The 26,925-nt window shown below is 49.6% G+C and overlaps 8 protein-coding genes across 8 annotated transcripts; 4 read left to right on the top strand and 4 right to left on the bottom strand.

The window, feature by feature from the left end:
* Positions 1–1,252: 1,252 nt before the first annotated feature.
* Positions 1,253–2,531, bottom strand: DFJ58DRAFT_660318 (uncharacterized protein; the record flags this gene model as incomplete). Its single annotated transcript, XM_041382142.1, has 4 exons — positions 1,253–1,647; positions 1,703–1,788; positions 1,837–2,129; positions 2,256–2,531. The coding sequence occupies 4 exons, from the start codon at positions 2,529–2,531 to the stop codon at positions 1,253–1,255; spliced, it is 1,050 nt and encodes a 349-aa protein (XP_041243962.1).
* Positions 2,532–3,233: 702 nt separating this feature from the next.
* DFJ58DRAFT_683923 (Coproporphyrinogen III oxidase) lies at positions 3,234–4,696 on the top strand. The gene is made up of 2 exons (XM_041383266.1): positions 3,234–3,368; positions 3,424–4,696. The coding sequence occupies exon 2, from the start codon at positions 3,478–3,480 to the stop codon at positions 4,510–4,512; it is 1,035 nt and encodes a 344-aa protein (XP_041243961.1). The 5' UTR covers positions 3,234–3,368; positions 3,424–3,477; the 3' UTR covers positions 4,513–4,696.
* A 1,912-nt stretch (positions 4,697–6,608) lies between these two features.
* Positions 6,609–7,807, bottom strand: DFJ58DRAFT_379108 (uncharacterized protein). Its single transcript, XM_041380114.1, has 4 exons — positions 7,317–7,807; positions 7,130–7,267; positions 6,988–7,076; positions 6,609–6,933 (listed from the first exon to the last, which is right to left on the bottom strand). The coding sequence occupies exons 1-4, from the start codon at positions 7,356–7,358 to the stop codon at positions 6,657–6,659; spliced, it is 546 nt and encodes a 181-aa protein (XP_041243960.1). The 5' UTR covers positions 7,359–7,807; the 3' UTR covers positions 6,609–6,656.
* A 350-nt stretch (positions 7,808–8,157) lies between these two features.
* DFJ58DRAFT_379075 (uncharacterized protein) lies at positions 8,158–9,188 on the bottom strand. The gene is made up of 3 exons (XM_041380113.1): positions 9,038–9,188; positions 8,851–8,988; positions 8,158–8,798 (listed from the first exon to the last, which is right to left on the bottom strand). The coding sequence occupies exons 1-3, from the start codon at positions 9,077–9,079 to the stop codon at positions 8,325–8,327; spliced, it is 654 nt and encodes a 217-aa protein (XP_041243959.1). The 5' UTR covers positions 9,080–9,188; the 3' UTR covers positions 8,158–8,324.
* Positions 9,189–9,989: 801 nt separating this feature from the next.
* On the top strand, positions 9,990–11,811 carry DFJ58DRAFT_703174 (CoA-dependent acyltransferase). The gene is made up of 3 exons (XM_041383651.1): positions 9,990–10,197; positions 10,253–10,888; positions 10,942–11,811. The coding sequence occupies exons 1-3, from the start codon at positions 10,043–10,045 to the stop codon at positions 11,684–11,686; spliced, it is 1,536 nt and encodes a 511-aa protein (XP_041243958.1). The 5' UTR covers positions 9,990–10,042; the 3' UTR covers positions 11,687–11,811.
* Positions 11,812–11,887: 76 nt separating this feature from the next.
* Positions 11,888–15,124, top strand: DFJ58DRAFT_787858 (uncharacterized protein). The gene is made up of 6 exons (XM_041390124.1): positions 11,888–12,351; positions 12,404–12,560; positions 12,633–12,805; positions 13,354–13,510; positions 13,569–14,162; positions 14,215–15,124. The coding sequence occupies exons 1-6, from the start codon at positions 12,181–12,183 to the stop codon at positions 15,045–15,047; spliced, it is 2,085 nt and encodes a 694-aa protein (XP_041243957.1). The 5' UTR covers positions 11,888–12,180; the 3' UTR covers positions 15,048–15,124.
* Positions 15,125–17,406, bottom strand: DFJ58DRAFT_787855 (uncharacterized protein). The gene is made up of 2 exons (XM_041390123.1): positions 16,976–17,406; positions 15,125–16,923 (listed from the first exon to the last, which is right to left on the bottom strand). The coding sequence occupies exon 2, from the start codon at positions 16,921–16,923 to the stop codon at positions 15,424–15,426; it is 1,500 nt and encodes a 499-aa protein (XP_041243956.1). The 5' UTR covers positions 16,976–17,406; the 3' UTR covers positions 15,125–15,423.
* Positions 17,407–19,651: 2,245 nt separating this feature from the next.
* On the top strand, positions 19,652–26,663 carry DFJ58DRAFT_787853 (uncharacterized protein). The gene is made up of 16 exons (XM_041390122.1): positions 19,652–19,717; positions 19,768–20,213; positions 20,246–20,512; positions 20,538–20,664; positions 20,718–21,842; positions 21,917–22,119; positions 22,184–22,706; positions 22,756–23,251; positions 23,313–23,547; positions 23,591–24,008; positions 24,052–24,476; positions 24,508–24,690; positions 24,745–25,054; positions 25,107–25,697; positions 25,752–26,283; positions 26,337–26,663. The coding sequence occupies exons 2-16, from the start codon at positions 20,073–20,075 to the stop codon at positions 26,416–26,418; spliced, it is 5,658 nt and encodes a 1,885-aa protein (XP_041243955.1). The 5' UTR covers positions 19,652–19,717; positions 19,768–20,072; the 3' UTR covers positions 26,419–26,663.
* Positions 26,664–26,925: the final 262 nt, after the last annotated feature.

Below are 26,925 nucleotides of genomic sequence, written 5' to 3'. Positions count from 1 at the left end.
CAGCGACAGCGACCTACCTAAATCTCAGTTCCAGATCCTAAACAGGCAAGGTTTCAAATCGGAAGCAAAGAAAAACACGAACGAAACCAAGCGCAAGGACACCTAAGGACACTGCCTAGGATCTGGTATGGTTGGTTCAGAAGGGGTCACAACCGGCCCGGTGATGAGTATGTGTGTTGTGTTTGTTCGGCTGTGCAAGAAATTTGCTAGCATGAAAGGTATTGTTTTTTCCGACACCCGCGATAGCTTAGCAGCTAAAGGGGGACACAGCGGCACGAAGACAGCTTGAGTTGGTGCCATCAACTCTAACCTGATAGGGCAGTGTCATTTTTCGTTCATCTTTTGCCTCCGATGTGAAATACCGCGTGCCTGGAGCGGAGGTTAACTTTAGCCAAAACTATAGGGTGATGCCTACTAAGTAGTTGTCCGAACTCGTCTTGTGGTAACCCCTACCTAGTATTCAATGAACGTCGACGAACACGACATTGCGATGTGACATGTGTATGTTGCTGCCGAGGCCGCAGTATCCGCCTTAGGGTATACTGTAATCCACGTCCTGTCATGATATCTTATATAAGGTCAGTAGCAACTGGAGACTACGAAATGAAAAGCATTCGAGGGTTTAGCAGAACTTGAAAACTATAACCGGGTTCCCTCCTTAGGTTGCAGACCTCGCGGCTCAATCATGCTACAGTTGCCTGACCTGGTCACCGCGTTTCTGATCCCACGCAGCTTGTCTTGGTAAGAGTGATAGCTCGAGCTTACCTGCCCAGCTCAGAGTGGTCTTCCTCTTCCACCCTCCCCTCCTACAGTTCATTGCAAACTTCAAGGACTTAATTAGATGATCTCCTTGCACCACAATAGGTTGAACAGTAAGGTATGTGGTATTCAAGTTCTAACTTCTCATAACTTCTCATGCTTCACTTGAAAAGGTAGGCACCAAAGTCAAGCAGATGTGACCCACACCCCGACAATTCTTATTGTTTCTTGTATCGTTGCGCGTATTTGCGCACCATAACAAGTGTTGCCGCGTCGACGAATAACTCATCTATATAACACTGACATCATGGCACCTCCACTTCGTTTTTGCATGCTTCCCACGATTGGATACAATGCATTAGACGCCTGAAATATTTCATGGGACTAGAGCCAATTAGAGTGAGCGCCTTGTCCTCGTGGATTTCCTGCAGAAGATTTCGAAAAGGGACTATAAATGCAGGTTTAGGTCTAATGTTCCCGAAACGATTTGCCATTACTCACCTGGTGTCTGATTCGTGTCAACGAGCATGATCGCCTCCCCACCCGTGCTGCGCATCTGTTCAGTGATTGCTGTCGATCCCGTTGTCAAACTAGGCCGGACTGTGGCGACTTTCCACGTTCCTGGTCCATCAAATGACATGTCTTGCGCGTTTTCAAACACGGCAGGCTCAGTTTTCTCGTCTTGGTAATTTACAGAGCCGGCCCATACGGTCGCAAACACGACACCAATGACAGCAACCATGGTGTTGACGAGCACGATCTCGTTGACTGTGAGGACGTATACGTTTTTATACACGACAACCAGCTCTGCGAGGGACAAGAGAGAAGGGAAGACGAAGTTAGAGACCGATATGTAGAAAAGAGTGCGTAGACGTTGTCCAAACGTCGCTAGATATCAGTGTTAACACAGTATTCACGACCCCTACAAAAATTGGCAACATACTCCTCCGTGGGCTGATTTCACTTGCAACACTTGATCTATAAATTTTTCGAAGACGGATTGCCCAGAGGAAGGCTATGGAGGCATAGCTGCAATCTGTCAACGATCTGACCTACTCTCAAAACTGAACCACTCACATATTATCGACAAGCTGAGCTGACCACTCAATCTTGAGGTAGGGTGTAGTGGCCCACACCACTGCAAGATTTTCACTCCCTGTCGGGCCACGTGCAGCATCCGCAAGAACTTTAATGAACATGAACATGTTGACGAGACGCGCGATTTTCAAGAGGACAGGAAGTGCGGTGACGGGGGCGAAGCGTTTCGGGCCTACAATGGTGTAAGGGTAGATCAATGCAAGACGCAACAGAAGGATCAGGTCAACAAGGATCGATTTGAATGCGCCTATAATTCCAATAGCGATGTTAATCTGGATGAGAATGTAAGAAGCGGCAGTGAAAGAAAAAAAGTCGCACCGATGGCGGTCATGGGTTCAATGGAGACAGCATTGAATGAATCTGCAATTGAATCAATATGATATACATATGTAAAAGACAACGATGATACTGACCGCAAGACTGTCAATCATGACCCCAGCAGCGAATGCCAGAATGATGGCTATGACATTGAGAATGAATATTGGTCTTCTTCGTGAAAGCGGAGTGGAGAAGTAAAAGAGCGCAAAAATCAGGGGAATTAGAATGACGGTGAAGGTGTGCCCAATCATGATCGAGTTCAGAGATGGCTGTATTACTGCAATGTAATTGGTCCCAGGCGGAGGTGGAGGAGGCGCTATATTGGCAGGGGAAGGTGTGGTTGTATTGCTTGACATGACAGGCGTCTGGCCGTGACAGCTGAGTGAGTTCTGGTGAGTCCGTTCGCTTATAAGGGTGGCCCAGGCACCAAAGACACTGATTAAATCAAGTGTCAAATCAAAAAGATATCATCAGTGGGAAGTTCATCTCGTGCGCAAGGCATAGCCGCCGCGACTGGCTGCGAGGGCAGGCCTGGGCAAGCGACCCAAAATTGTCATTTGCATCCTTCATCGTCGCGCGGGAATTTTTTATGCAGGAGCGGAGATCACTCGCCGGCTGCAGAATTCAAATAGTTTCAAATCCTCGTATGACGCATAAATCACCAACGAGAGTCAAAACTAGTACGATATTATTGTAAACCTCGCTGGAGAAATGAGCGAAAAAGCAACACGATGACGAAAGACTTACCACCCGGATTGTATAAAGTTCGTGTTGAGTCCGTATGATCATGAAGAAAGAAGTTCATGAGTGTCTCTACGAAGCCAAATCTGAGTGATCTGAAGCTGGAGATTTGCTGCCTGAAGAACCAGGAAGAACCCCGTGTAAAATGGCTTGAATGCCGCTCCAATGCGATGAATGATCGAGCATCACTGCGCACGTTGCGGCATCGTCCATGCATGGCTATTGGCCAATGGACAACCGGAGTTAACCGGTCACTACTGTACATATTCGAATCGATTTAGAAACTTCCGCATATGAAAAAATCATCTGGTCCGCTTCAGCCCCGTGTGACGACTCAGCGGCGGGCAGCGGCGGGCCTGGCGGTATCATGTACTACGTTGGTCTTTCAATCTCACACTAACACTTTACGATCAGTACCACCTTGAGCATCCTAAGACTCAGAGATCCCAAATGTGAGTTGTTTTCGTGGTTTTTATGATACTAGGGAACAACTAGGCTGCTTGCAAGATCATCAGGCATAGGTTTGACGCAAGCACTGATCACCACCCACACAAAGAAAAGATGTCGAATTTGGAGTCGTCGCCTATCCTGACCACGATGCGGCAGCGCGTGATTGACTACATCACCCAACTCCAGAACGACATCGTCAGTGCTCTTGAGAATGCCTCAGCCCCTCCGTGTCAGTTCAAACGCGATGCCTGGTCACGTCCACAAGGCGGTGGTGGCATCTCGTGCACATATGCCTCTTCCGGAGATGATGCTACCTACGAAAAAGCTGGTGTCAATATCTCCATGATCCACGGCACACTCCCCCCAGCTGCGATCAAGCAAATGAGCAGCGAACATTCATCTCTGGATGTCAATACCATGACTGCCCTTCCCTTTTTTGCTGGCGGCATCAGCTTAATCGTACATCCTCGCAATCCGAATGCACCAAGTGCGCACGCGAACTACAGGTACTTTGAAGTATTGGATTCCACAGAGAAGGATGCAAAGGTTGTCGGGTGGTGGTTTGGTGGCATCACAGATCTCACACCATCATACCTGTTCGAGGAAGATGCGAAGGAGTTCCATGGGACGCTGAAGGCGGTTTGCGACGCCTATGGGACAGCCCTGTATCCCAAGTTCAAGCAGTCTTGCGACGACCATTTTTTCATTCCCCATCGCAAGGAGTATCGTGGTATTGGAGGGATCAGATTTGATGATCTAAATGACGAAATGAACGCTATTCTAGGCTCCGTAGATGGCGAAGCCCGCCCCCGCACAGCAGATGACATATTCGCCTTCGTACGTGCTCTCGGAGATGCATTCACCTCCTCCTATATGGGCATTCTCAATCCCCGGAAAATCATGCCTTCAGATGAGCGTATGCGTCGTTGGCAGCTTCTTCGACATGGGCGGTATGTTGAATTCAACCTCGTTTGTGAGAGGGGAATTAAATTTGGATTGGCTGCCCCCGGTGTCAATGCGGAGAACGTGCTGATGGGAATGCCAGAAATGGCAAGGTGGGAGTATATGTCAGATATGTTTGAAGAGAGTGATTCGGCGGAAGGAAAGATGATGGAGGTGCTCAAATCCCCAAAGTCTTGGGTCTAGTTCAGTCTTGTCGGTCTTGCTGCGCGTTTCTGATGGACTCTTCACATGGATACTTAGCTATCTTTTGCAGCCTGAATCCGAATCTCAAAAGCGTCGCGCTAAGTACTCAATACTCGGTGATCTGATCGTAGTCGGAAATATATGCTGGCAGACTGACCTCCGATCAGAGTATTAGTGAGCCACCGATATTGTTTTATGTGCCGATCAAGTCGTATTAAGTACCACAGGAAGCACTGGAACATAAAGCATCCTGGGAAACTGGCAGATTCTCTGATTTGGAGTTCTATCAGAAAGAAAGCTCGCAGACTCGGTTACCGTTGTTTCAAGTGCAGGTTTTCGCCCGATCCATTTTCATCGGATCACAGCAATGAACAATGTTGTGATGAGTAAGAGGTCCGATATTCGTTTACGAAATGTTTGTGAGCATGGGAATACGAACTATACTAGAGACCCCCAGTGTCTCGAGTGCATCTCAGGCTCGCGAATGCCCTGATGGAGCGTGCCCCAATCAGTCCGCCATTCCTGTCGGCCATTCTAGACGCTCTGCCCTTTGAATGAGATGACTGTACGTGAGCTATCGGTATTTGATACTGCTGCTGTGTACATATGCTTAGCGCGTATTACGATATTCATTTATGTCTGACTGCGCTCGGCGTACCGATCTCACACTTAATGGCCTCGAGATATATGCTGTGACAGTGAAACTTTATAACTGGAGGATGAGCGTTTCACTTATAATCCAGCCCTCCCTACTTGTAGCATTCTAGAGTTCTCTGACCGCACTTTTCTTAATCAACTTGAAATCCTCTGGTGCGTTGGTACATATTTCTAAAGAGCAACTCGATAATTAATGCTGACCAGCAGCATAATCATTCTCACAAGCTCATCTAACAGCTTCTGTCCTTCAACGATCCACTGTCTGATACATATCTACCCACATCGTTAACGTCGATCCCGAAACCTTGTTTCGAGTCGAACAAAATGGCCAACCAGTTGTTGTGTATGAGTGCAAATTACAGGGGGGCCTCTGTGGCATGTCTGTAGAAGGAACGACCAGTGCAATTTCCGCTCACATCCGAGGACACGGTATAACTGGTCCAGGTCCAGACAGTGCCAGTAAACGCTGCTCATGGGGTGGCTGTTCCAAAATGCTCCAGAAGGGAAGCATGGCCAGGCATATCCTTGCTCATCTCGGAGTCAAGGTTTGCTGTTCTGTGTGCGGAGTCGTGAAGTGCCGTCGTTATGTCCTCCGTGCACATTTCAGATCCTCGGATTCGTGCCAATTGGCGTCCGCTGAGATTGTTCACGGGCCTGAAGGACATCTTCTTGTCCCCACGAGTTGGGCTGTTGCTCGTGAAGTCTAATCATCATTATTTCCAGTATATGCCCGCCGTCCGTTTTGTGACAGGCACTGCCTCACTTGTCATCATTAATTTATATGGGAGACTTTAAGCTCTCGAATACTATGTGGCGGTGAAAGTTTATACTTACGTATATATATTTGAAGAGGAGGTGATAGGAGATTTGGAATGAGGGTTAGCCGCTGCGCGGTTAATCTTATGGCGATAGAGCCTGAAAGAGCGTTAGTTTAACAGATGTTATATTCTTACTTTGTTTAAATGCTTCACTCATCCACCATTCCTGTAAGCGGCGACCACCATTTTAATTTCTGCTCCAGAATTTCACCGGGGATCAGAAAGAAAACGCACACTTGTAATATTGTTGACGAAGAATTTTGAATTGTAACCTAGATCAATTTCCTTTCCGGCTGTGTTACTCCCAAGAGATCTACAGCAAATGTCCTCGGGTTTATCGTGTAGCGGGAGGATCAGTAGGTGGCTTGTTTAACGCAAAGTATTTGAGGCTAGCGACCGACTCCACCGATATGTCGTGACTCATAAAACACCTTTTTGTTGATGTTTCCTAAGGTAATCGTGAAGGGATTCGTGCTGTGAGGATCTGCGCACAACAACGTTTGTGAACAAACAAAGCGTTGGCGATACGCAGAACAAGTACAACAACCCTCTAAGGTTGTAAGTTATTGATTGTTGAGAAGCAGCTAAGTGGGTGTGAGACGAGGGGCAGGAGGAAGCGTACAGCGCGACGTGCATAAAGTCGAGTATGATACGAGTCTATGACTCTGGCTAGCTCTGCTCAAGCCTGGATAGGAATGCTGTGATCTCGTTGTCTCCTTCGGAGTCACCATATTGGGAGAGCAATGAAAGTACATCGGACGACACTATTTGCCCAGGAGACGATGGAGCACTATGTACACGAGATTCCAGACTCTCGCCTTGCCAAGAGAAGGTAGGTAACACATATGGTAGGTCCTGTGATCGCAGCGGCGGTCCATCCCTGCTGCTAGGGGTTGACGAGCTACAGGACGGTGACGCAGGTAACTTAAGAGGGGAGGGGACCGGTCTAATGTCTATTAGATGAAGCAGCTCGTTTTCATGTTGTTTGTGGATGACAGACTTAGGAGGTGGAATATGTTTGGACCTGGGAAGCTGGTATAATGCTCGCGCGTCCCGGAATGCTGAATGCCACATCTCGATGTGCTTGAACTGGAATATAGATCTGTTGTCATTGAAAAGTTGGATAAGAAAATGTGACCGACCTTTTCCTCTAGTTGCAGTAATTTATCTTGAATCTGTTGTTCAGACCGGCCCTTCTGCTTTTTCCGTGCAATGTATAATATCACTGCGTCCCGGACTTTCTTGTCGTTGTTTCCAGAATTGGCTAGAACTGCGAAGACCTGTGATTCATGAGAGCGGTTTCAACGATGCATGGCGGCAAGTACACACTTCCATCATCGTATCCCCTCTGAAGAAGCCGGCGGAGTCCATCCTTCAGTCTTGGATCCGTTACTAGGCTTTGGATTGAGGTGAGGGAAATTTCGAGTTGGCCGTCGACCAGTACGCGATAGCGATAGACGTTATATAGGCGAGTGGGGAAATTTGGATATCATTGTACCATTGAGTACCCAACTCTGAGTCTGACATGTGTTCCTGAGCGGCGGAACACACCAGGAACCATTTAAAGCCACGGATCTATCGCCTGACCAAAAAAAAGTCGTTTATTGTGAATAACGCATAACGCACGTTCGTCAATAAATTAATAAGGCCTTAAGGCGCCAATACCCCACAGTCGATCAATTCGAGAACGTCCGGTGTTTCATTCGCTGCGCAGGTGGCTGTCTGAGGGGAATGGAAGTTTTCACTCGATGGTGAAACCGAACACTAATGATGAGTGTTTTTCGCTCCCCCGTGCTGCTTCTGCGAGTCTAACGTGGCCCCAGTACACTTGCAAATGAGACATATGAGCAAGTTGAAATACTATTACAGCCGCCTGACAAAATGGTAACAATGAAACCTGAGGCCTTGGTAACAATTGACTGGGCGAATCCAACTACGTACTGCTTGAATAAGGATTGCAGTGACGCGAGCGTAAAAGATGGACATTGGAGTAAATAAGGCATATCTGTATGATTAGTCGAAGGATGTGTGAATTAGAACCCCGCGAAGAGTCTGATGCGGTGTTGTCACAAATCGATTATCGAAACCGATCGACTGTACACGCAATCAAGTTGTGTTCGCAGCTCCGCGAACAAGGTATTCCAGATCGCGATGTCTTCGCGCGGCTGAATAAGGATGTATGAAGAGTAGGACTGGTAAAAGCATGTGATGACGAGGCTCTGGGATGCGTAGAAATACACCATATAGTTCCGAAAGGAAGAGTGACACAGGAGACAGAAATTTCACGCGCAGCGAGATAATAAGTTAAAAGAGGCCGTGGATGCCACACCCCCCATGCTAATTCTGCGGATTGCCTGACGACGATATGAACACTTGGTCATCGGGCTCCGAGTCGTCACTATACTGGGAGAGTAAGGACAGTGCTGTATCGCGGCGAGATGGATGAGCATGAGATGGAGCGTCATGTCCTGATAGACCTTGCTTGCTTGTGCTACCACAGCTGAGAGGTGATGGCGAGTTAGAAGTCACTGATGCAATAGACGGCGCTGATGAAGGACGAGTTGATGTTGTGCGAGTGGATGCTGAAGATGATGTATAAGTGGATGCTGAAGGCGATGAGTAAGTTGATGCCGAAGAAGCAACTGGGCTCGACAGTGCCACTGAGGACGACTCCCACTCCGATTGGCGCCGCTGCTCATTTTCACGCTCGCGAACAATTGACGTGGGCAAGGGGATGTGATCAGATCTGCGAAGCTGGAATAACGCCCGAGCCTCTCTCCAAGCGGGATGCAATTCCTCTAGGTGCATGAACTGGCGCTTCTTGTCAACGCCCATCAAAACGCCAAGCAAAAGATAGACAAACCTTGAGCTCCAATTTTTCTAATTTTTCGTGTATGTGTTGTTCAGAGCAACCCTTTTTCTTTTTGGCCACAATGTACATTTCCACTGCCCGTCGGACAATGTTGATATCATGCCCGTAGGTGGCGATAGTTGTAACAACCTTCTAACCATGAGAGTTATTTCATTTGCATATGCCTGTAGAAACTCACTTCCATGCTTGTATTCATCTTGAAGAAGCCAATTGAAGCCATGTCGGAGAATGTCTCCGCGGTTTGGTTTGGGAATATGTACGTAGGATGGGGCGGAGGGAACAAAGCTAAGGGTATACCTGCGGATAGAAGGTTATAACTTGAAACGTCAATGGGAAGCTATTTTCTAACTAAAGCCAAGAGGCCGTCCCTGAACAAGTCTGACTTAGTCAGGACGAAGCAGAAAGAACGCAGTCATTCCCAGCCCGCAAGATACGTTTATGTCCGTAAGATTACGGCGGGTCTCGGTTCAGGCCCAGGCCCAGGCCAGTGACCACAACAAAGTCACAGCATACCCACAGCATGACATCAACCAAGCACGTTCCTCGAAGTGTGAGAAGGCCGAAATCCGAGTGTACTGCCAGAAGAAGGTTCTCAAAAACATCGCGGCCTGTAAATACAAGAGTGTCCTAAATAATTATGTGGCTGTGCATCCGATCCTTGAAGTGAAGCTTTGCTATCTGAAAATCTAGTCGAATGATCAAATACATACTGCGAAACTTGGAAGACGGCAGATACGACTGCGCCGCAGCGAGCTCACCCTGACATGGACAGCCGAGTCCAATGATGAATTGGTAACACGTCGAAGCCACATCCTGTGTTCATAACCTCCATGCATAATGTGATCACGTCGCGGATCTAGATGATTGATCAAAATGACTTTGGTTCAAGATCAAATAAGTGGCCCTATAGCATTCGGTGAGGACGTAGGTCGCTAATTTGAATTCGCGTACGAACGAAGCGCAGTGCTGTTCACACCTGTGGCGCCGCAGGGCTATACACCTAGCAGAAACCTACGAATTCATCCGGAACTTCAGGAGGCTGTGGAAGGGACGCATGAAAAAAACTTTGAATTACATAAACCGTTGACAATATATGTTTTGATTACGTAATCATATGTATTACATTTTTAGCCCGATCGGATCTAAGCAGCTTGTTCATCTTCCCCGCACCATCACTACTGTCATGCTCATCCGCCCTCTCCGTCGCCTCCTCACTCGTTCAACTGCCGTTTCACGCTTTCACACGTTCCCATCATGCTTATCTTCGAGGAGAATACTACAGAACTTCAAGCTTGCTGACATTGGCGAGGGCATCACAGAGTGTGAAGTTATCAAATGGTGCGTCGGCCGGACCTTGCAAATATCGTGCTCCCCCACTGAGCTCATAAGTTAGGAATGTGAAGGAACTTGGCACCATACAAAGCTTTGAGCCTTTGTGCGAGGTCCAGAGTGACAAAGCTAGCGTCGAAATCACAAGTCCGTTCGATGGTGTAGTCAAAGAGATTCTGGTGAAGGAAGGTGAAGTTGCAAAGGTCGGCCAAGGTCTCTGTGTGATCGAGGTTGATGAGGAATTGTTGGATAGCGATAGTGCAGAGCAGATAGAGCCTGCGTCATCGGACGCGCCAATAATTTCAAACTCCAAGCCTGTGGAAGATGCTGCCTCTAGATCCGAACATATCACTGAGGAGCCATCTGCACCCAGAAGACTACACCCTATGGACCCAAACTACTTACATCCTTCCACTCCCAATGTTAACCCCGAGAACGTGCTCGCAAAGCCCTCAGTCCGTCATTACGCTCGCCAGTCCAAGGTTGACCTTTCACTTCTCTCAGGCAGCGGACGTGACGGACGCATCGAGAAGAAGGATATTGATGTATTCCTGTCACAGCAAGCCTCCTCTGTTTCAGTACACTCCGGTTCAGCTGCACCACGAGCACAAGCCGAACAAGACGTAATTGTCGAGCTTGGGCGGACACGTTATGGCATGTGGAAAGCTATGACCCATAGTCTTGAGATTCCACACTTCGGGTATGATTCTGTCCTTGTAGATATCATTCGCTATCACTTATCATTTGTGTTAGCTACTCGACTTCCCTCGACCTCACATCTCTCCATGCTCTCCTCCCAACCCTCGATTCGCATATACCAGAACATTTTAATCCCTCCAAATCATTATTACTCCCAATTAACCCCTCCGCTCTGCATCCTGCGCCATCTCATCCTCCCGTACCAGAAAGTGCCCAATTCACCCGTCTTACATACCTCCCCATACTCTTAAAGACGCTTGCAAAGGCTATGATGGCATGGCCAGTGCTCCGTTCCTCCATCACGCCAGGTAGTACAAATGGAGGAGGCAAGCCCACCCTTACCATCCGCCCGCACGCGGACATCGCTGTTGCTCTGAGCACCACGACAGGTTTATACACACCCGTCATTCCCCATGCAGATACGCACAGCATCTACAGCTTATCTTCACAACTCAAGCACCTTTCTTTCCTCGGCCGTCAAGTACCATGCGCACTCACGACAAACGAGATGCCAAAACGCGGTGCAACGGTCACAATATCTAATGTGGGTGCAATTGGCGACGGGGAGTACGCGCACCCTGTCTTAGTGCCTGGGGGTGGCGTCGCGATCGTCGCCATAGGGAGAGCAAGATGGGTGTGGGACGTCAGCAAGAGTGACCGTGGGGAGAGGAGGCTTAAGGTTGGTGTGAGCTGGAGTGCGGATCATCGTGTGCTAGAGGGTGCCGAGTTGGCTGCGTTTGTGGAGTCCTGGAGAGCATATGTGGAGGCACCCGAACGACTTATCGGAGAAGGAATATGAACCGAGTTCAGATGCTCGATGGAGGCTGTATACTTAACGTTATCTGGGACTTTTAGGCTATCGCTTTGCAATCATGGTCTAGAGCACGCATATTGATATCACAATTACATACATTGGCGCTCTTCATATCTATCGTATGCATGACTGGTCTGCCTTGTAAGTAATTCGTTCACGTTCTGATCATCATGAAATTGATCGCAGCACTTTGCAATATTCCCTGGCTCTATCCGGGAGTAGAGAGGGTTTTGTGGGATGAGATCGGCCAAGTACTTGTTCGGGATCCTTTTATTGATCAATGCCTGCTGTTGGCAAGTCCGCACTACTATGATAGTACTACATAGGATCATCGAGGCTGCCCATTGTTTGATCGCATCACGCAATCTTTTCCGCTTTGCCCCTTATGCATTTATGACTCCGCGCCGCTGCTCAAGCACGCTCAGCACCTCGAGGCCTCAAATTTCAATGCCAATACCCACCACCTACCCTTGTTCCCAATGGAGTCCTACTTCACACTCAACTGCTTCGTCTTGGGTGATAACCCCAACTGCATCTTCTCGGTTGAGATTGTAGGGACGGAGACCGTCTATGACCTGAGAGAGGCTATCAAGGAAGAGAAGAAGAATGCATTCCTTGGCGTGGCTGCATATACTCTCCAGCTATGGAAAGTGAGTGATCTGATACCTACGATTGAACGCTGACGATCTGACATCGTGAAAGGTCGACTTGCCTGTCGACGACACCCTCGAGCATAATCTCCACGAGCTCGAACTAGATCGCAAGAAACAATTATCACCTGTAGATGAAATTTTCGAGGTTTTTGACAGTCCTCCTCATTATAAGCACTTGCATATTGTTGTTCAATCGACACTTGCTAGTAAGCTGTCTGTCGATATCGCCACTCTTTCATTTGTTCTGATTGTTGTCTGATTGGCGTGTTGTCCGCCAGCCGGCTGCCCGATCATCAAGTTTAACTGCTTAGTCTTAGGCAACGACCCCCACTGCATCTTCCCGGTCGAGATTGTGGGGACGGAGACCGTCTGTGACCTGAGAGAGGCTATCAAGGAAGAGAAGAAGAATGCATTCCTTGGCGTGGCTGCAGACACTCTCCAGCTATGGAAAGTGAGTGACCTGATACCTATAATCGAATTCTGACGGTCTGATATCGTGAAAGGTCGACTTGCCTGTCGACGACACCCTCGAGCGTAATCTCTACGGGCTCGAACTAGATCACAAGAAACAATTATTACCTTTGGATACAATGCTCGAGGTGTTTGACAGTCCTCCTCATTCAGAGCACCTACATATTGTCATCCAGCCACTACCTGCTGGTGAGTTGCTTATCGATATCGCTTTGACACGGTGGCTGAGCTGACGGCTGCCTTCCTCTTTCATCCGTTCTGATTGTTGTCTGATTGTTGTCTGATTGGCGTGTTGTCCGCCAGCCGGCTACCCGACCATCAAGCTTAACTGCTTAGTCTTAGGCAACGACCCCCGCCGCATCTTCGAGGTCGAGATTGTATGGACGGAGGCCGTCTGTAACCTGAGAGAGGCTATCAAGGAAGGGAAGAAGGCTACATTTCGCGACGTGGTTGCAGACGCTCTCCAGCTATGGAAGGTGAGTGACCTGATACCTACAATCGAATTCTGACGGTCTGATATCGTGAAAGGTCGACTTGCCTGTCGACGACACCCTCGAGCGTAATCTCTACGGGCTCGAACTCGATCACAAGAAACAATTATTACCTTTGGATACAATGCTCGAGGTTTTTGACAGTCCTCCTCATTCAGAGCACCTACATATTGTCATCCAGCCACTACCTGCTGGTGAGTTGCTTATCGATATCGCTTTGACACGGCGGCTGAGCTGACGGCTACCTTCTAGACGGTTCCCGTAGTCATTTACAACTGTCGCCTTTCGCACTCCTGTATAGGACACAGCAACTTCGTTCAGAGTACAGCAGGAAATTTCCCCAGGAGTCTCCTTCCAGTCAGGGGAAACCTTCTGAATTCGAAATCATACAGAAAAATCCGGACCTCGCCGTTCACTGGGATCGACCCCATTCAGTTGCAGATGCTATCCCTAGCACGCTACTTCATCCAGTCTTTGGTGCATTCATGGACGACTGTGAAAACTTTGAGCCAACGCCAGACGATAACGAGCTGGCCATGGCATTGTCGGTGGCTATGTCCAGCTTCTTCAAGAACGAGACAGAACGAGCTTCCGAATTTCATGAAGTCCTGCAGGAGCACGACATCGACCTAAGTCCCATAAGAATTAACGACACCGCCTACAACACCAACGGTGACAAGGAGTACAAATATTTCCGTCACGCAATCGCCCAAGTTACGAACGAGATAGGATCCACGGAGGCTGAACCTCATATGCAAGCCCTTTCATGCTACATACATTCCACCAACTCTTTCGCGAAGGATAATCCTGCATTTAGATTTCCCTGCATAGTGATCACTCTATTCGGCAAGTTTGCAGTATTTGACAACTCGCGACGCACTGATCGCGACTTAAACAGGGCCGTACATTGATTTCTCAGCCGCTGTTTGGAGCACCCGTCCGAACATGCAGGTGATTTCGACTGCTTTACCTCTCTTTTATCACCACACCGATACCAAAATGCGTGCGATGGTCGCGCGGCACGTTGGTGCGCTCAGGAAAGCTCTTCAGTCTCTCTCGGAATGTTACAAGAACATTTTATCAAACACTACGTCCCTTTCTCCCGATCCACACCTCAAATTTCTGGACTCTGAATTTCCAGATCCCAGGTTTCCATACCCGTATTCTTATACTTGCATGGAGACATCGTCGACGTGTCATTTCACGTACTGCCGTCGAATGGATACCACCAAACCACTCTTTTCTGTGAAGACAACCGATGACAAGACACTCTGCGTCAAGTTTGTCCGTCACTACTGCAAGGAAGCACATCAACGATGTGCTTCCGGCGGCTTCGCTCCAGTACTACACGGCTTCGAAAAGCTACCAGGCGGATGGTATATGATTCTGATGGAGATGCTGACAGAGGACTACTGTTTTCTCTGGGAACTTCCCGCTCCTTACCCTCATCATGACGCCATCGCTACGGGACTGCGATCTCTTCACCAAGAAGGCTATGTTCATGGAGACATTCGGAACGTAAATATTATGGTAAAAAGGGACCGCAGCCCTGGATTCAAGTTGATTGATTTCGACTGGTCCGGGATAATAGGCCAAGTCCGATACCCAATGAACGTATTTCGAGGAAATCATCTCTGGAGACCTGATGGAGCGGAAGACGGACGGTTGATCTTGGCTGAACATGATATTCAGATGTTGCACGCCATGTTTCGAGACCGCACTTTTATTTGAACATAGAGAATACCCGGGTGGTTCCAATACTGCATAAATATTATACGAACAGAGTCTAATACACCCCGCGTCTGATTCATGATGATTTTGCCAATCGAACAAAACGTGTGTATTACATATCACATATGCTACAGGAGACTCTGCTCTATATTACTGACGGACATGTTAACATGCGACTTTGACGGAAATGAGGGGATGCGTGGGCATAGATGATACACTATACAGTGACGTGAACAATGTCGAAGAGTATTACATACGTACAAAGGTGCGTTAAATCGTTGGTGATAAAGGGGAGAGCGTGCAGTGAAGGGAAATGAGGAACGAATGACTGATGAAAGCGGTGCACGAAAATGCTGTGGCTTCCCTTGCCAAGCCTTTAAGAATTGACATTCCCTGAGATTATAACCTCGACGCCAGCGGCCCACAACACGTGCATGAGCTCGTGCTTTGCGTCATCACTGTCGGCAACATCCGCGACTACGACGACACGCATCGACGGAGAATTGGAACTGCGAACGATACCAACTGGGAGAGAAGCTAATAACGGAACGATCGTCGGGTCCGCGTCGTTGAATTTCAAGTCAAGAAGACTTGGGCAAAGCGCCGCGGCGATTAGGTCTGGAACGATTGCTTGTAGGTTCGTTTTGTCCAGACCAGATAGTACGAGATGGTCGAGAGTCACGGTTTCTTGCAGAAAGCAGCGCAAAGAAGCTCCGCATGATGTAAGGCCATGAAGCTCCAAAGAACTAATTAAAGATAAGGGATATGGACTGCACGTTGCGCATGGGAATGGATGAGACAAGGTCGTGCACGACCCGTGGTGAGCTGCTGTGAGGTACTCCAGAAGACGGGATGAATCGCAAGGGTGCAACGGATCTAGTGAAGAGGAAATGTCCTCCAGCGAAAGCGTTTTGAGAGCGGGGAAGTAAAAGAGCGACAAGAGATCAATGGCGTGATCGACATCGATGAATCCGAAGGCAAAGTCTCGTAAATGTGGAAGGTAGAGAGTGCGTTGCTTGGGCGCAACGTTTACGTCTATCTGAGGACCCCATCCCAAGATGTTCAATCGCTCGAGTTCGGGACATGCCGATATGATGTCGCAAAACTCGTGCAAAGTTGGCATCACCTCGCTCGCGTGGTACTTGAGTTCGAGTTCCAAAAGACCCGTCAATCCCGAGTTTGCCCAGTTCACGTGTACACCGGCAAGGGAGACCCGACGAAGGCTGTGAAATGCAGAACCTCCCCCAAACCAGGAGACTGGGTGCTTCATTGCAGAAGGGCGGAAGAGCTCGCCCTTTGCAGCAAAGAAGGCGTTACAGCGGGAAAGAAGGATATCTTGTAACATAGGAACTGATTTTATGCGGGAGGTATAGGAGAGGAAGGTAAAAATAGGAGCCCAGGTGTCAGTGAGAAGTTCAACCTTCTGCCACCGGTGCGCAAATGGCAAGATAAGTCGCATGACATTTTCCATATTTTTCCAGCTAAAGCAATGTGACGCTTCGTCCCAATTCCATGCAGGATCTCGGAAATCCATGTAAAGGTGCAAAGGGCGAGAGCGGGAGCGGGCAAGCCAGTCGATGATGCGAAAGAATTGAGTGCGATGAGTAGGAAATGTGAAAACGATGACGGTCCATAATGATGAGGTCGAAAGAGATACGTTTCTCCAGCGTTGACAGACATGGGAAATTGTGGTAGCGTGAAATATAGCGTCATAACAGTCGTGAAAATCGTGGGTTGCGATATGAAAGATGGCAGACAGCAGCTCGTCCGGGATTGCTGCGATTGTCGATGTTCCATGCAGATAGCGTGCTGCACTTAACTTGCGAACGTTGACCAAGGAGTCGACTGACACACTATTCAACATCACGGAGGGCATCTGAAATAAAGACTGTCATCATGGGTTAACGTGCAGGATATGTTGTACTGACCTTGAGGGGATCGAGAATGAAAATTAATAGTGTGACAGTCAACTGGCGGTCGGCTGGAAGTGGGGATGTATCCCGTTTATTAAAAGGTTCAGCCCTTCGTAATCACTTCCGTTACCCGTGATTGGCGTAATATCTGGAATTTGAAAAATAGGATGAATAGAGTGCGTATATGGCAGGTGCTTACCAAAGATTGCGGGAGTAGACAGCGTGTAGGATGGGATCATGGCATGTGCCTCTATGTGCCTCCGCTTCTCTGAGAGCGAGTCATGAGTGCCTAGGTATATAAACAGTAGGTCCTTCGTCTCACGCCCAGCGTCAGCCTAAGATATCACCAAGTGGGACAGCCTTGAACACACATTCCCGCCCTTTTTAGCACAAGGTCTGCCTCGAGGCAGCACTGTGACACCGTCAGGGCTTTTCGCTGGCGATTACGTTGCGTCCGATGTTCAAATAGTTTCAAACTCCGAGGGAGGGTCGTTCAAATCCAGCGCTAGGGGCTGAACATTCCAACCGTTTATATGCATGAGCGGTATACCGGTAACCTTTGTTGCAACAAAAGCTTTGATCACGGAGGACTCAGGCTATGAGCCGTTGTTCCGTGTAAAACCGTCGATAGGTTGTGGGAAATCAAAATGCGACAGGCGATGCCTCGTGCATATAGCCGGAAGAATCACCCTAGAATTTCGCAGATGGACTAACAAGGGCCCCACATAGGCTAACCCGACAACTTGAACACGAACCACTGTTTCATCGAACACGCGAAAAAATTATCAACGGTTGTGGGCGACTGTTTTCCATCAAATATGTGTATGTCACAGCGCGCAGGTTGTTGCCTCGTGCATGCAACCGGAAGTATCACCCTGTTTTTTTTTCTAGGTCGATTGTGGAAACAAAAGGATCCTTTGTGTACAGGATGTAACACAGGTAGTCGCTATTTTATTAAATGGTGATTTGGGACTCGCCAAACGGATATTCAGGACGATTGACAGAGAAGGAAAGCACGAACCAACTTGAAATTGTCTGCGATAGAGAATATTTTTTTTCCCTATGCCTCATGCCCGCGATCAGCTGGACTGCATATTGATAGCTGAGGTGATCACGGGAGGCTGTAGACGCTCCCCAGGCCAAGAATGACATTAATGACGATGAAATAGGCATGCCGGATAAACCGAAGGATGCCGGAGGAAAGTTATTGGTATTTTCCTCGGTGAGAAGAAAATTAACGGTCGGTAATAGATGCCAACATCCACGATAGCGTCGGGGGCGTCCCCCATAACATCGACGCAGCTTTTTGGGACGCAGGTTTAGGTTGGGTATAGTAGTGCGTAATCGGAACATTTCATTGTTCAGTTAAACTCGGTCGAGTTGCCATAGGAAGTCGCAGGACGGCGTAGTGGTGCCGCTTTGGTGATTCTCGCTGTAATTCGAGTGTATTAGTTCTAATCGGGTCAAATGTAATAGGTATTTTCAAAATGTCCACGTTCCCAGATACCACGGGTTACGACGCTGGTGCTATCATGCCATGATGGACATGATTGGAATCGGCATGACGTGAAGATCAGCCACGGGAAGGTACGTCAAAATTGTTATCTGTGGCATCTGCATTTATGCCGCACCTATCATTCTCCTTGATCTTTCGGCGTCACATATCCTTCATGGAAAGGAAGATGACGGGCAGAAGCCGAAGTAGTGATGTGGGGGTCCGGCTTGGTGGGGCTTGGGCTTTGAAAAACCTCAGGCCGAGTCGTGAGCCAACCTGAAAGCCAGGCGAAAGCCGCGGCTCGGCTTGGGTTCATTCACGGCTTTCGGGAACAAAACGGGTCAATATTCAATCTACTATGTTGTACAATAGTTATTTGACATCCGACCCTCAACGAGCGAAAACGCTTACTGTCATTCTCGCTGACGTGTCATGGAACTGTGCGCCGCGTCTTCACGCTTGTCTGCTGGTTGTGCCGCTGGATTTTGCATAGCATGGCGGCGCTGTAATAGGGCTTAGGCCGCTATCAAAAGATTGAATGGTGTGAATGAAGATGCATACCTTGACGAGTGATACTTCTCGATACACGGTAAGCGTGAGTGGAATCATGATCGCAGGTGCCAATGCCCAGTGACGTGTGAACATCGATGCTCTGGGCCGCCCAGTCGTAGCGCGAGCACATACCGCTTATAATAGGCGACGTGGACGGCGTCAGCGAAAGAATAACTGTTGGAACTAAGGATGGACTCCTGGCGGGATCTTGCATAGACTTGAAGGAGCTTAATGCTCGTACCTCGACGAACGACATACAACATCAGGAATTGAGAGGGGTTCAGAATGAGCTTGAGGATAGGCGGAACTGAGTGGGACTGTGGATGAAATTCGGCTCGGCACGATATATAGACCCTGGTATGAGCCTGATTGCACCAAGCGCTGTGAATCGAGATCACCAACCAGGATAAACGGAAGAATCTGTACTAAAGATTTAGACAACGTCATGATCAGTCTTCAGCGCTTAAGCATTCAAAGGTGGCCCGCCAACGTTGAAGGGGACATGGGCGCTGGGCAACTTGAAGTAAGTATGCGTCCTCGTCGTATGTGAGGGCTAATGCGGTCACGTGAGTTATTTATTTGTTTACGCGTTGTTTTATGCACCTACACAACCAAACAAGTTCGACTTTCAGGAAGGCGGTGAAGGGAGAAGGGGCTCTTGTCTCTCTTGCACGCGAGCTTGTCACCGTAAGTCATCTTTCATCGCTCAGGTATGTATTTATTATCTTTTGTTGTTTAATTGACCACTCATGTCTGCTAGATATCCCGTTTCATCTACTAATTCCAAGGCATTGACGAGTTAATTGCTCTCAGAGTCGAACGGCCGTTAGGTGACAGCAAGACCACGACGATCTCATCAAACAAATAATCAAGTTTAAATCAACATAGATCTCCTAACGACACTGACCACGATTCGCGACGATTCATAACGCTTTCTCATTTTCTACTTTGCTTGCTTCATCATTTCGAATCTCGACAACCTGTTTTAATACGATCACGACTGCATATAACGTTTTTCAAGGACCGTTTGTTCATATCATCAATTTCACTTACACACGAGACGAGATGCCTGTGCAACTCCTCTTACGACCAACTGACACCACTCGTGCCCGCTCACCATCACCCTTCGAAACACCTGCCACAAAGTCTGCCATCCCCACCATCCGTCTTATTTCCGCAACGCCCTCACCAGCTGTCGCTCCCATGGTCTGAACCCCAGCCCCCGCCCCCTCTTGCAGCCCAAAGCCCCGTCCTCAGATGCAACGCCTCGTAGGCGTCTCGTACCCAAGAAATCAAAGCTCGGTCTCCTTTCGTCACGAGAGGCTGATCTATCAGATGTGGTCCGCCGCGTTGGCGCACGCGAGTCGAACAAGAATTCCAGCACGGGCCTCGAAATATACGTTGACCCGATGCTCGATCCCGAGATCGGAGAGATTGTCGTAGTCAAGAAGAAGAAGAGCCGCATGGCCTTGGATGGCATGCGCTGGGGTCCCGCTCTCGGCGAGGTGACCAATATTTCCACATGTGAAGGAAAAGGAGAAGAAGGAAAAGAAGAAAGACAAGGAGAATGCATCGAAGGTAAAGGTAGATGAGAAGTCCGGTTGGTGGACCATCGGGAAGGGGAAGAAGGATTCGAAGGAGAAAGAGAGACCGAGATGTAAGCTCATGATTCACACTCCTACGCAGTGATTAACATATTTTATTTGACAGCGCCTGAACCGCCCTCAACTAGCATACCCACCGAGTCCCGAGCTCGGTTCAACTCTCTCGACTCGGGCATCTTGCTTAACAGCCCAGTGTTCTCTGAGCATTCCAAGTCGCCCGCAGAGAACCAACATCTGCGTATACCAACGCCGCCGTCTGCGACGTTCGCGTCCGCTTCAAATGGTGCCACACTTGCTCCACCAGGTGCTCCTCCCCTCGGCTCAGGTAAAGATAGCGTCGCCATTCGAGCCATGCGCTCTGTCCGTTCTCTCGCACGTATTGGCTCCTGGGCACAGCTTAAGAACACGCCCGCGCCCGATGACACTCCTAAACCTACTCCTACCGCCATCAGCGAGCCCAAGAAAAAGAAGAAGAAAAAAAAGGACAAGGGTCAAAACAAGGAGAAAGAAAAGGAGAAAGAGAAGGACAAGGCTGCAACTGTTCGCTACTCCGGCAGCAGCTTCGAAGCAGGGGCGCTCAGCGCTAGCCCTGATAAGAACGCCAGTAGAGCAACTCTTGGTAAGAAGAAGTCCATCCTTGGGTTGGGCCTCCCCTCCACTATGCGTCTCCCGTCTATGCGCAGTGTGTCCTTGACATCGTCGATTGGAGCTGCCCAAGCGCAGAGGTCGAATAAACTGCCGGTGGATTCAGCTGCCACGTTAGGGAGCGGTATTCTGGCCAGGACGAGGACAGGATCCACCATGACAGCGAGCAGTGCTGGCAGCGTGAGGCCTATTTCTGTGTCTTCGGGAGGGTCTTCTTCTGGGGGGTGCTCGGTGAGGTGGGACGAGGTTGGGTTAGAAACCGTAAAGGAGGTTAGGAGGAAGGAACGCGCATTGAAGGAGAAGGACAGCAGCAAGGAAAAGAAAACCAAAGAAACCCGCAAGAGTTCTGATAGCAGGAAGAGGACTCCACTCTCGTCGGTCTTCCCTGGGAGGTTGTCTGACCATGAAGAAGGCGAGGGAGTGAATGAGGAAGAGGCATCTACTCTGCCAATTGTCACCATCGAAGAGGCGACTGTTGACGGCCACAGCGACGTCGAAACACCCATCAAGCGAGTACGTCAAAGGCCGGTGAGCGAGCAGCTTTTGGGACGCAGTAGGCCCAAGGCTATGTACGAGGACGAAAATGGTACGTCAAGCCATCCGTGCAGCCAGTCGATTATTCGCGTCGTGCTGATGCGTTTATTTGATTTTGTGACATAGACTGCGCAGTAATGTCCCTCCTGGATGCAGCCACAAATGATCTTGCGCAGCTCATCAACCGCCTTGATCTCCAAGCGACGCCGGACATGTCGCCGATGAGTGGGCGTTCACCATCTTTGTTGGCCTCTTCCCAAGCTGGCAGCCCCACAAAATGTATCACTCTAGAAAGCCCTGTCAAATGCCTCCGCGCAAACGCTGCGAGCGTCACCTCACTCCGTCCATACGCCAAGGACGATATCCACCGCTGTGGTTCCGTCCATCGGGCAGCACATTGCACCATGGGCAACGCTCAATGCTGGGATCTCACCTGCGAAATCTCCGTCAAGGGACTCACACGAGGCAACACCGACCTTTAGGTTCACGCACAAACGTACAATGAGCCCTGCGCCTGCGGCAGAACCAGAACCGGTCTTCAAAGCACTCCGCCCCGCAAAAAGCAGGGTACCTGTCTCGGGACGCGCTGTGTTCGTAGCGCCCATGAGCTTACCGTTCACGGGTAACGTGGATCGTTCACCATCATCACGCACGTTTGGCTCTGCACATTCAAAGTCTAGTTCCCGTGCGTCACTGGGTGCAAGCCCTGTGTTCAAGAAGGCAAGAGGACACGAGAGGAAACCGTCATCACTTGTACCTGTGGAGCATGTGCATTTGCAGTTGCGTTGCGATACCACCGATGATATCCCGAAACAGCTTGATAGTCCAAGGTTACTGATTCTCCCTGATGCACGCCGAAACCTTGGCCTCGCAGGGACGTTGGGCGGGTCTGTTGGAGGTCAAGAGCTGGATGCGAGTGATCCTGACTCCGACATTCCTGACGAATTGCAGATCATTTTGTCCAGCTCGGATCAGCGAAGCGGATGACACACTATCGTTCAATCCTAACCTGACGACCACGCACCCACCGCTGCCCTCGCCTGGGCTGCCGCCCGAGATGCCACTTCCTTTGCCCAAAGGCTCCGTCACTGAAGTTCCTGTATTCCGCGCCAAAGTCATCGACGAGGACGACCACCATGCTGATATTGAAGAGGCTGGAATGTCCTCTGAAGACGACACCAAGAAATCCTTTGACTTCACGGGCGAGCTGCAGAAGCTGAACGAGTCCGGTGGATCTGACAGGCTTAGCTTCGTTGAGCAGTTGGAGAACGCGTTTCGCACCCCTGCCAAGATTGATTTGCGGTATGACTTTGACCTGCCACTTGATGCACCACCTGTGCCCAAGATCCCGTCGTTGCAGGCGGAACTGGAACGTGCGGGGGATAGCACATTCAGCATGGACTATGTGTCGCAGGAGTTCTTACCTCAAGGCTTCCCGATGGATGTGGACACTGAACCGTCGTTGCTTCCTGGAACGGATAGCTTCGCCACGACAAATGACTGGGAGAAAGAAGAGGAGGAGGACTTCCCTTTGCGCAGAGCTGCCCCAAGTCTTGAGGAACGCTAAGTCCATGAAGTCCATGAAATCGCGACCATCGGATGGACGGCTCAATAGGGACTTTAAGTTTGGCGGCAAGCCATCGTCTGCACCTTCTACTGAAAAGACCGAGGAGCCACTCACACTGTCAGACATCATCCCTCCTTCGGCTGTTGCCAAGTCCCTCTCCTCAACTTCATTAGCTGGTGACGACTCTGCCGTTCTCAATTCCATATTTGCAAAGGCTGTTGAAATTCCCTCAGCCTCCATCTCGCGTCCGCCTCGATTCAGACTCTAGCTCGAAGCGCATCGAGCGTTCAGCTGCTCGTGCTTCAAATGTTCCAGGCCACCGCAGACACTCTTCTGAACTGAGCTTTGCGGGCTTTGACTCATTCGCAGAGGTGAGAAGGGGATTCGAGTTCCATGACCATCGTCCGAATTTCTACCCTCCACCGGGAGCCAATTCGCGTAGCCAGCACAACAAGCACGAGTCTATGTTCAGCATTGCGTCTATCTCGTCATATGGACAGGTCATCAATCATGGGTCCACGGATCCTTTCGACTATGGAGCGTTGCCACTCCCAAGCCTTCGGGAGCGTCCTTCCTCGGACGAGTTCTCTTTCACCATGTCTTCTCTTGATGATACGTTCTCCTTCATCCACAAACAACCTCGCAGGAGACGTGTCGACAGCGATGCCTCCAGCTTCTACTTCCGTGCCTTCAGTTCACTCGCAGATGCATCCATATAATCGTATTGCTGCTCATCGTCGCCACTCATCTTCAGCCTCCGTCTCATCGTTAGGTCCACCAATCAGCTTGTACAACCGCAACAGCTATGGACACAACCGCAGCAGCTATGGATACCGCCGCCGTAATGACTCGGGCGCTAGCACAAGCAGCGTTTCCCAACCATACGCTCATGGCGGGCGTGCCTCGTGGGCTAGGCATCGCCCCGACTTTTCCATTGACTCCATGCTCAGCGACTTCTCGGAGATTAACCTGGGGAGGCCAGGGCTGGGAGACAAGATGCTTGACTCTGCTTTGGATCGCGGGATGCCACTGACTGCCATTTCTGCATCACCGCCTGAAAGCCCTGCTGGGAGCATCCAAAGCGAGCAGTTCCGGGCGTGGTCGATACGTGAATCGCATGTCCTATGATTCGATCATGGGCGAACCTCAGCCGGCGCCCAACATGGAAGACTCGCTCTTTGAGAAGACTGGCCATAGGACATCCGTTTCTTCGTCTGACTCTGCGTTCTTTGCTGTAGACTCCTCGCATGCACCGCCTCAATTCAAACGGTTATCAAGCTACAGCATTGCTAGTGTTCACAGTCCGCCGAAGGAAGATGACACAATGATCAGCGTGAGTTGTTGGAATCATACTTGTAAACTGGTTGTTTATGTTTTCCTCTCGCAGATGCTTGGCGGTGGCCATGTTCGACGCCGTTCCGTAGGATCCATGATCGAAGCCTCGCCTTGTCGCCAAGTTGAAAAAAGGAAATATATGGCATCTGACGCCCCTCAACCAAACTTCCGTCGTAAGGGTGACGACTACGAATCTCCGAAGAGTCGAGTTCTTGAAACCAAGCCGTCGATTGCCTCCACTGCATATTCAGAGAAGTTCGGTGACGAGCGCATGATCAGAGCAAAGCACGGTCTCTTGGAGAGGCAGAGTTTGGAGAACACAGTGTTGATCGCAGAAGGAGAGGAAGATCTGTCAACATCTTGTGAGTTGGTCGTTTGAAATGGGTGTCATTGTCTTGCTCACTGAGATCCTAGTCCGTATCCCTGTCTTCACACGCCCTCCTTGCGTAGGCCGTTCTCGCTCCAGCACTTGTACGTCTATGAGTTCTGGTGCTGAGACCCCTCCACTTTCAATCTCGGATGGATATTCCTCGTTCTCGGAAGGCTCGCAGTCCAGCATTGACCTTTCACATGTCAACTGCATGCTTTCTAACGTCACTCACCCTCTGTCGAATGCTACCTTTGACCGAGTCCGACCACGCGCTCGCGGCCACGGTCATCAACGACGTATCTCTCAGGCCCGTGCATCACGGACGTCCATTTATGAGACTATCGAGGAGGAACACACAACATCGCTTCCCCCGACTTCGTCACTTCAGTCGCCTCTAGGTCCTGCGACAAACAATATCCAACTTCCTGATTCGGCGACAAAGATAATTGGTCGTACTCCTGTGTTTGTTGCTGATCCCGAGACTGCGTCTGTGGATTCAGTGTCGTTATGGGATGACGAAAGGGGAATCACGGCGCTACGCAAGTACTATGCGCTTCGCGACGAAGCTGAAGATACGGTAACAGAGAGTCAGCGAGTCTGGCTCGACACGCCGTTTTCCGTCTTCGCAGTTCAATGTGAGTACTTGCTGCCTGTTTACTGTACTGTGATGTGCTGAATGCCGCTCTCAGCATTTGATCCTCCTAGTCATCCTTCAGGCATGCGAGCGCTCTTAGAACATTCAATACAGAACTACGGGCCTCTGCCTTCAGATTTGCGCCCTCGACGCACGCGATCTCGCGTCAACTCTCGACCCTCGCCCTACCCTAGGACTTTCAAGACCTCGTCCACATCTTCTCCGGCCACCGAGCAAATGAGGGCAGCCATTGTTGCAGCTGTCGCTCCCAGTGACAATATGCGCGCCCAAGGACAACCTAAGGCGCTGCAACAGATTTCCGTCAACCCTAACATCATGTCGCATGCGGTCGAAAACACCAAGGCGGGCGAATTCATGAAGGACGCAGCGATATCACCTGGTAAACTCGAGCGCATGTTTGGCCTCCCACCCCGTCCCCGCGTGGGCTCGGTCGCACGAAGAGCTGCTTTGGGTTGGGCTAAGAGGAGCAGTGGCCGCAATGGGTTGGAGAATAAGGAGAATGCTAGCATCGGTAACATCTCTCTGGCAGCTGTTCCTAGTAATATGTCGCAAGGCTCGGTCATGACGTGAGTGTGATATCGCATCTATGTATGTACATTCTGCTGACCCGTTTCTATAGGCCATCGGAAACATTAAGACTCAACCGACCCCGTCCTAGGGGAAGGCCCACTCCTGCTTCGGTGAGGCCCATCCGTATTTGACAGGGCTGGAAAACCTGTCGTTGTCCTCTTACGTTAACTCCTTATCACTATGCTATGACTATTCTATGCATATCCTTTCTTGCTTTTCTGATACAATCAAGCTCATTGAAAACATTGTCCTGCAATCGATGTTTGTATATTTCGTCTCCCATAATATTGCCGGGTTCTCGGCGATAGTAACACGTAGCGAGCAGTGAATGATGTAAATAAATTTCTTGAAATTTCGGTGCTATTGCTCGTACAGGGTCACAATTGGCTTCCTGTATAGACGAATAGGAATGAACTATTATTCTTCAGATTCTATTGCCATTCTCGCGCGACCTAAGGAATCAGGATAATTGTGCACCTGTGCCTGTGTTCTGCTTCTGGTCATCACTCGAGAGTAAATAACTTATCACAAGTCTCTAGTCCGAATGCCGCCACTTGCCCCTGCTCGAGTACTGTCAGGTCAGCAGTGCGAAAGGATGCTGTAGAATACGACCTGTAACAATGACATGCACTCCTCCC

This window comes from Suillus subalutaceus (assembly GCF_016647625.1).
Source record: "Suillus subalutaceus strain FC151 chromosome Unknown DFJ58scaffold_52, whole genome shotgun sequence".
Taxonomy (NCBI): Eukaryota; Fungi; Basidiomycota; class Agaricomycetes; order Boletales; family Suillaceae; genus Suillus; species Suillus subalutaceus.
Note: the sequence above shows the minus strand (reverse complement) of the source record. Positions and strands in the feature narration are given on the sequence as shown.

Excerpts from the sequence above, each read along its gene's own strand:
- DFJ58DRAFT_787858 (XM_041390124.1), top strand. The coding sequence starts at position 12,181 with ATGGAGTCCTACTTCACACTCAACTGCTTCGTCTTGGGTGATAACCCC. Across the intron at positions 12,352-12,403 it reads ATACTCTCCAGCTATGGAAA|GTCGACTTGCCTGTCGACGA; the intron begins GTGAGTGATCTG and ends ACATCGTGAAAG. Across the intron at positions 12,806-13,353 it reads ACACTCTCCAGCTATGGAAA|GTCGACTTGCCTGTCGACGA; the intron begins GTGAGTGACCTG and ends ATATCGTGAAAG.
- DFJ58DRAFT_683923 (XM_041383266.1), top strand. The coding sequence starts at position 3,478 with ATGTCGAATTTGGAGTCGTCGCCTATCCTGACCACGATGCGGCAGCGC.
- DFJ58DRAFT_379108 (XM_041380114.1), bottom strand. The coding sequence starts at position 7,358 with ATGGACTCCGCCGGCTTCTTCAGAGGGGATACGATGATGGAA. Across the intron at positions 7,268-7,316 it reads GAGGGGATACGATGATGGAA|GTCTTCGCAGTTCTAGCCAA; the intron begins GTGTGTACTTGC and ends CATGAATCACAG. Across the intron at positions 6,934-6,987 it reads AAACATATTCCACCTCCTAA|ACCGGTCCCCTCCCCTCTTA; the intron begins GTCTGTCATCCA and ends AATAGACATTAG.
- DFJ58DRAFT_787853 (XM_041390122.1), top strand. The coding sequence starts at position 20,073 with ATGCCTGTGCAACTCCTCTTACGACCAACTGACACCACTCGTGCCCGC. Across the intron at positions 20,665-20,717 it reads GGAGAAAGAGAGACCGAGAT|CGCCTGAACCGCCCTCAACT; the intron begins GTAAGCTCATGA and ends TTTATTTGACAG. Across the intron at positions 23,252-23,312 it reads GATGTGGACACTGAACCGTC|GACTTCCCTTTGCGCAGAGC; the intron begins GTTGCTTCCTGG and ends GAAGAGGAGGAG.
- DFJ58DRAFT_703174 (XM_041383651.1), top strand. The coding sequence starts at position 10,043 with ATGCTCATCCGCCCTCTCCGTCGCCTCCTCACTCGTTCAACTGCCGTT. Across the intron at positions 10,198-10,252 it reads GAGTGTGAAGTTATCAAATG|GAATGTGAAGGAACTTGGCA; the intron begins GTGCGTCGGCCG and ends CTCATAAGTTAG. Across the intron at positions 10,889-10,941 it reads CTTGAGATTCCACACTTCGG|CTACTCGACTTCCCTCGACC; the intron begins GTATGATTCTGT and ends CATTTGTGTTAG.
- DFJ58DRAFT_379075 (XM_041380113.1), bottom strand. The coding sequence starts at position 9,079 with ATGGCTTCAATTGGCTTCTTCAAGATGAATACAAGCATGGAA. Across the intron at positions 8,989-9,037 it reads AGATGAATACAAGCATGGAA|GTTGTTACAACTATCGCCAC; the intron begins GTGAGTTTCTAC and ends CATGGTTAGAAG. Across the intron at positions 8,799-8,850 it reads TAGAAAAATTGGAGCTCAAG|TTCATGCACCTAGAGGAATT; the intron begins GTTTGTCTATCT and ends AAGAAGCGCCAG.
- DFJ58DRAFT_787855 (XM_041390123.1), bottom strand. The coding sequence starts at position 16,923 with ATGCCCTCCGTGATGTTGAATAGTGTGTCAGTCGACTCCTTGGTCAAC.